At 40.9% G+C, this 7,781-nt stretch overlaps 1 protein-coding gene across 7 annotated transcripts in view; it reads right to left on the bottom strand.

The window, feature by feature from the left end:
* Window positions 1–1,971: 1,971 nt before the first annotated feature.
* LOC140846858 (anthrax toxin receptor-like) overlaps window positions 1,972–7,781 on the bottom strand; it is a 68,684-nt gene continuing 62,874 nt past the window's right edge. For all 7 annotated transcript variants that reach the window (XM_073224961.1, XM_073224960.1, XM_073224959.1 and 4 more), the window contains one exon: window positions 1,972–6,884. In XM_073224961.1, the coding sequence (XP_073081062.1) occupies window positions 6,666–6,884 (219 nt within the window). In that variant the 3' untranslated portion in view covers window positions 1,972–6,665. The remainder of the gene's footprint in view (window positions 6,885–7,781) is intronic.

Here is a 7,781-nt window from a genome sequence, read left to right as displayed (position 1 = left end):
AAACATGTCTCTCTCCTACTCAGTACCACACACCTTACGTCATGAATCTCCAAGTTCCCGTTCTCTCCTATCCCTGGAGCATAGACAGATCAGAATTCCCACTCATCATCCCACTCGGCACCAGGCACGGGCATGGCAGTCCATTAGTCCAGGCCACATGGGCAGGACTCTGGGGATCAGGAAGCTTGTGAGCTGTTGAGTGTCACCTGCCACTCTGTCCTTGGAGAACCAGAAATAAAGCTTCCAGTTTCTTTTTGAGAGAGCAAAGAGGTAGATTCAGGCTCCTGGTTCCCTCACACAAAATTAATTTTGGCAAAGGGAAACAAGCATTTGGGAAACTAGCAACAATGAAACAACAAATGGGAAATATTTAGAATTTGCCAGGAGGCAGAATTGCTGCCTTGGACTGTGTATGTCGACAGGGAGCGGGGAGGGCTGCATCCTGGGAAGGAAACTAGTGGGTGGGCAGGCTGCGGGAAGACCTTTTTAAATTCTCCTCTTACCTCCTTCACTTCTTTGGGTCCATCTTTGCCTCCCCTTCACACAGGAACAGGAATCAGAGCAGCATTAGCGCCGTGTAGGTCCCGAAACAGATAAAACTAGGTGAGGGCTTTGGGATATTCACTTCTCCATTCTTGCCACCTCTCAGCTGGTGGATTGCAAACACAGATTACATACAACCAGCTGTGCTTTTCCTAAAAGCTGGCTGATAGAGTAACTGCAAACAGGGAGAGCCACAGTGCTTCTTTACCAGATCCAGGCTGGACCTGGGAGGACACAGACCGTCAGGGCCTGACTCCTCTCTCTCCCGTTACATATTACCTCACAAACGGCTGTTGTCTTCATGGAGACCTGAGCTCACAGACCCACAGAATTAGACACCGAAGGACTAAAAACGCTGCGAAACACAGATAACAAATTGAACACCATACACTATCACACAGAATAGTGAAAAAGATGAATCAGGAACTTAAAATAAGATGGTAAATACACTTAAAAGATCATCAACAACATAAAGCAAAACCCATAATTCAAAAAAACAGAGGTAATATTAGCTATTAAAAGTGTTAGCAGCATAAGTGACAAATACCGGGGATGGGAGAAGCAGCAGGATGTACAGAGCTAAAGGATAACCAGCGAGGTCTACGTAAAGAGAGAAGCCTCCCTGCAGAGGGCGGGAAAGACTAGAAACATCACAAACATAAGAGTCCACAAAACGGAGGACAGAAACAAGTGAGAGAGAGAGAATATTCGAGGAAGTAATGAGTAGTGAATTCACCAATATTACAGAAAGATAAAAGACCTCAGTATAAAGTGCTCAAAGAGTACAGAATAGGAACAATAAGAAAAATTCCACAGCCAGGCTCATTATAATAAGACACAGAAATATGCCAAAAGCTCACAAAAGAAAGAACAGATCATCTATCACAGAGTAAGAATTAGATCAACATAAGATTCTTCAGCAGCATCTGTGGATGCAAGAAGAAAATAAAATAATAGTTCTATTAGTGAAAGAATATAAGCTTGAACCTAGAACTTTATATACATCTAAATTGCTATTCAAATAAGATGGCATAATAAATACAGTCTTATGCACACAATGCCTTAGAACCCAAAGACCAATATTAAAAACAATCTTGGAGGAAGTACTCCAGTAAGAGTCAAATTAAAGAAGTTACAACAAAGAATGTAGGAATAAGGGTGATTTGTCAACAAATCCAGGACCATATTAAAGGGGTAAGTACGTGCATGTGTGTGTGTGTGTGTGTGTGTGTGTCTAACTCCATATTTTAAAATCCAGATAATATCCATTTGGTGAGGGGATTAGTATTTACTTGGGTTACAGAAGGAAAAACTCAAAAGGGCAGATGATGGATGTGTTAATTGATTGAGGCAATCATTTTACAATGTACATGTATATTAAATCATCACATTTTACACCTTTTAAAAAGTCACGTTGTACCACTTAAGTATATACAATTTTTATTTGTCACATATACCTCAACAAACCTGGAAGCAAAATATGTTTTAAAAGAAAATCAAAAGGCCATAAGAGTATGCCAAAGAATTTGGGAGCAAGGTATAAATATTAAAATGTTTAAGAAATCAATAAATGTAAGTAAACATGAGTATACACCTCATTCAAGAAGAGAATCACTATATATAACTTTTAATGAAAAGTGAGAAAAGGGAAGAAATAATAAACAATAAATACAAAGTGTGAAATGAGTTGAAAAAATAAGCCTAATATGTCAGCAGTTACCAATTAAAAGACAGAGGCTCTCATAATGAAGGAAACAGAAAGACCAAACCATGTGTTATTTACAATAAATATACTTAAAGCAGTGTGGGGAAGTCATGGTTCCTATGGCCAGGGTCCTCACTGAACTTAAACCACCTCATGATGTAACCGGCCTGTTGCTGGGCTGCCGCTTCCACACCTTTAGGCAATACCTATTATTGTGCTATATAGAGAGCTGGCCCAGTGCTCTGGGTGGAGGCCAAGACACTAGTGCTTGACCTACCAACGGGAGAAGAAGCGGGTAATAAACCTTTTCACCCCAAAGAACATTTTGCTGTCAATTTCTTTGGTCACATTGAATTCATAGTGAACTTGCCCAGGGCTGAAGCCAATTAGCAAGACAAGCAGGAAGACACAGAAAGGTTGAAATTTTAAAAAGTGTAAAGATTCACTAGATGGCAAATATGATCCAAAAGAAAGTTGGGCAACAATCTCAATACACAGCAAAATAGAAGTTAAGGTTTAAATAAAAGTTCATGAAGGACAAAAGAAAAGAAGTTTTATATAATTTTAAAAAATGGAGCAGTAAGATAGAATAATCATAAGTATATATAAAATCAGCAAAACAGCCTCACATTTGTAAAGCATTAACTGGCAGAACTGCAGTTAGAAGTTGACTTTAAGTTACACTTGGTGAACCAGACAGAAAATAAGTAAGGACACAGAGGCACTGAAACACACATTAGAACAAATGGACCTAACAGACATCTACAGAACTCTACACCCAAAAGCAGCAGGACACACATTCTTCTCAAGTGCACATGGAACATTTTCCAGAACAGACCACATACTAGGCCACAAAAAGAGACTCAGTAAATTCAAAAACACAGAAATTATACCAATCAACTTCTCAGATCACAAAGGTATAAAACTAGAAATAAATTGTACAAAGAAAGCAAAAACGCTCACAAACACATGGAGGCTTAACAACATGCTCCTAAATAATCAATGGATCAATGAACAAATTTAAACAGAGATCAAGCAATATATGGAGACAAATGAAAACAACAGCACAATGCCCCAACTTCTGTGGGACACAGCAAAGACAGTTCTAAGAGGAGAGTATATAACAATCCAGGCATACTTAAAGAAGGAAGAACAATCCCAGATGAACAGTCTAAATTCACAATTATTGAAAACGGAAAAAGAAGAACAAATGAGGCCCAAAGTCAGGAGAAGGAGGGACATAATAAAGATCAGAGAAGAAATAAATAAAATTGAGAAGAATAAAATAGAAAAAAATCAATGAAACCAAGAGCTGGTTCTTTGAGAAAATGACAAAACAGATAAATCCCTAGCCAGACTTACTAAGAAATAAAGACAATCTACACACATAAACAGAATCAGAAATGAGAAAGGAAAAATCACAAAGGACACCACAGAAGTACAAAGAATTATTAGAAAATACTATGAAAATCTATTTGCTAACAAACTGGATAAGCTAGAAGAAATGGAGAACTTTTTAGAAAAATACAACCTCCCAAGACCAACCCAGGAAGAAACAGAAAATCTAAATAGACAAATTACCAGCAATGAAATTGAAGGGTAATCAAAAAACTATCCAAGAACAAAATGCTTGGACCAGATGAATTCACTGCTCAATTTTATCAGACATTTTGAAAACACATAATACCCATTCTCCTTAAAGTTTTCCAAAAAATAGAAGAGGAGGGAGTACTTCCAAACTCATTCCATGAAGCCAGCGTCACTCTACTACCAAAACCAGGCAAAGACACCACAAAAAAAGAAAACTACAGACCAATATCCCTGATGAACATAGATGCAAACATACTCAACAAAATATTAGCAAACTGAATCCAAAAATACATGAAGAGTATCATACACAATGATAAAGTGGGATTCATCCCAGGGTTGCAAGAATGGTACAACATTGGAAAATCCATCAACATCATCCACCACATCAACAAAAAGGAAAAAAACCACATGATCATTTCCATAGATGCTGAAAAAGCATTTGACAAAATTCAACATCCATTAATGACAAAAACTCTCAACAAAATGGGTACAGAGGGCAAGTACCTCAACATAATAAAGGCCATATATGACAAAACCATGGCCAACATGATACTTTACAGCGAGAAGCTGAAAGCTTTTCCTCTAATATCAGGACAAGACAAGGTTGCCTACTCTCCAGCTTTTATTCCACATAGTGCTGAAGGTCCTAGCCATGACAATCAGACAACACAAAGAAATAAAAGGCATCCAGATTGGTAAGGAAGAAGTCAAACTGTCACTATTTGCAGACGACATGATATTGTACATAAAAAGCCTGAAAGAATCCACTCCAAAACTACTAGAACTAATACCTTAATTCAGCAAAGTTGAAGGATACAAAATTAATACACAGAAATCTGTTGCTTTCCTATACACTAATGATGAACTAGCAGAAAGCGAAATCAGGAAAACAATTCCATTCGCAACTGCATCAAAAAGAATAAAATACCTAGGAATAAACCTAACCAAGGAAGTGAAAGACCTATACCTGAAAACAACAAGACACTCCTAAGAGAAATTAAAGAGGACACTAATAAATGGAAATTCATCCCATGCTCTTGGCTAGGAAGAATTAATATTGTCAAAATGGCCAACCTGCCTAAAGCAGTGTACAGATTCAAAGCAATCCCTATCAAAATACTGACAGCATTCTTCAACAAACTGGAACTAATAGTTCTAAAATTCATATGGAACCACAAAAGACCCTGAATAGCCAAAGCAATCCTGAGAAGGAAGAATAAAGCAGGGGAGATCTCACTTCCCAACTTCAAGCTCTACTACAAAGCCACAGTAATCAAGACAATTTTGTACTGGCACAAGAACAGACCCATAGACCAGTGGAACAGAATAGAGAGTCCAGAAAATAACCCAAGCATATAAAATCAATTAATATTCGATAAAGGAGCCATGGATATACAATGGGGAAATGACAGCCTCTTCAACAGCTGGTGTTGGCAAAACTGGACAGCAACATGTAAGAGAATGAAACTGGATCATTGTCTAACCCCATACACAAAAGTAAACTCAAAATGGATCAAAGACCTAAATTTAAGTTATGGAACCATAAAACCTTAGAAGAAAATATAGGCAAACTCTCTTGAATATAAACATGAACAAATTCTTCATGAACATATCTCCCTGGGCAAGGGAAAATAAAGCAAAAATGAACAAGTGGGTCTGTATAAAACTAAAAAGATTCTGTACAGCAAAGGACACCATCAGTAGAATAAAAAGGCATCCTACAGTATGGAAGAATATATTCATAAATGACATATTCAATAAGGGGTTGAAATCCAAAATATACAAAGAGATCATGCACCTCAACAAACAAAAACCAAATAACCCAATTAAAAAATGGGCAGAGGAGCTGAACAGACACTTCTCCAAAGAAGAAATTCAGATGGCCAACAGACACATGAGAAGATGCTCCACACTGCAAATCACCAGAGAAATGCAAATTAAAACCACAATAAGATTATCACCTCACACCAGTTAGGATGGCCACCACCCAAAAGACAAACAACAACAAATGTTGGCAAGGTTGTGGAGAAAGGGGAACCCTCCTACACTGCTTGTGGGAATGTAAATTAGTTCAACCATGTGGAAAGCAGTATGGAGGTTCCTCCAAAAACTCAAAATAGAAATACCATTTGACCCAAGAATTCCACTCCTAGGAATTTACCCTAAGAATGCAGGAGCCCAGTTTGTAAAGATATATGCACCCCTATGTTTATCACAGCACTGTTACAATAGCCAAGAAATGGAAGCAACCTAAGTGTCCATCAGAAGATGAATGGATAAAGAAGATGTGGTAAATATACACAACAGAATATTATTCAGCCATAAGAAGGAAACAAATCCTACCATTTGCAACAACATGGATGGAGCTAGAGAGTATTACATTTAGTGAAATAAGCCAGGCAGAGAAAGACAAGTATCAAATGACGTCACTCATATGTGGAGTATAAGAACAAAGAAAAACCTGGAGGAACAAAACAGCAGCAGACTCACAGAACCCAAGAATGGACTAACATCTACCAAAGGAAAAAGGACTGGGGAGGATGGGTGGGAAGGGAGGGAGAAGGGGAAAAAGGGGCATTATGATTAGAACATATAATGTGGGGGGAACACAGGGAAGGCAGTATATGACAGAGAAGACAAGCAGTGACTCTACAGCATCTTACTATGCTGATGGATAGTGATTGTAATGGGGTATGTAGGGGACTTGATAATGGGGAGAATCTAGTAACCACAATGTTGCTCATTTAAGTGTATATTAATCATACCAAAATTAAAAAAAAACACAAACAAAAAACAATATTGGGGTTTTGGTGCTGTAAACATAGTGTTATGGGGTGAGAGCTGCAAAGCGGCTTTCCAGAGCGTCCAGGCTGCAGCAGGTATGAGTGGCATCATTCAGCTGGCAGCAACTGGGTTGGGCACCCTGGCTCCATGAGCAGGTGCTGCTGAGGTAGCAGTAATGGCAGCTGGGTTGATGGGAGATCCACGTGCCGCAGGACAACGACCCACAATGGGGCATCATTAGGGGCACAGCAGAATGACACCTCTGTGGGGAAGAAGAGAGAGAGAGAGAAAGTCACCGAGAAGCCACTGGAATTAGGGGCTGAAGGCTGTACTTTCCCTCACTCTTGGGGTTGACCAAGTTCCTTGTCTTCTCAAGCCCATCCTTGTCCTGCTGGTCCGAACCCCACTGATCCCCCTGCCAGGTCTGTCTAGGGGCACCATGGAGCGTGCTAACATCAGGCTTCCGAGAACCTGTCTCTCCTGCATCAAGCCTCAGAGCACACTCTGCCCACATACCGTCCTAGGCTCCTCTGTCTCTGGCCGGAAGTCCACTCTCACCTTCCTGTGTACCTGCTGCCTGGCCAGGCCCTTGGCCTCCCTTCTCAGGCCTACTTGAGTGTCTCCTCTCCCCTGGGCACCTGGCTCTGGTCTACCCTTTCCAGGCCTCACAAAATCACCTTCCCCAAGAAGAAGCTCCTGGCAGCTGCCACCTTCAGCTGTGCTTCCCCTCTGCCTGGGAATCCAGCTCCAGGGCCCAGCTGGCTTGCTAGACTCCTCACCCCTAAGCCCCTCACTTGTTACATGCAAAGCCTGTGACCCTGCCCTGTGTGTCCCTAAGCTCCCACTGTCCCTGGTGCTTTTCCACTTGAGAACTGTCCACTCCCCTGGCCTAGCCCCTGACCTCTTTGCTGGAGCAGAACAAACAAGGCTGCCTATGTTGGTGCATGAAAGGCCACAGGGGCCCAGCGACCCCCCCGCCCCTGTCCTCTCAAGCCCATTGCACATTTGCAGACCCTACTCACCCACCCACCCCCACCTTGTCTGTCATGCCACATTCCTAAGGCCAAACTGGGGGCACTCTGGCCCTACAGCCCCAGAACACTGGACCTGGATCTCCCTTCTCAGCACTGACTCAGTCTTCTTGTGCCCACAGGGAGGT

This window comes from Manis javanica, chromosome 16 (genome assembly GCF_040802235.1).
Source record: "Manis javanica isolate MJ-LG chromosome 16, MJ_LKY, whole genome shotgun sequence".
NCBI lineage: Eukaryota > Metazoa > Chordata > Mammalia > Pholidota > Manidae > Manis > Manis javanica.
The sequence above is the reverse complement of the archived record's forward strand: the minus strand, read 5'-3'. Positions and strand labels throughout refer to the sequence as shown.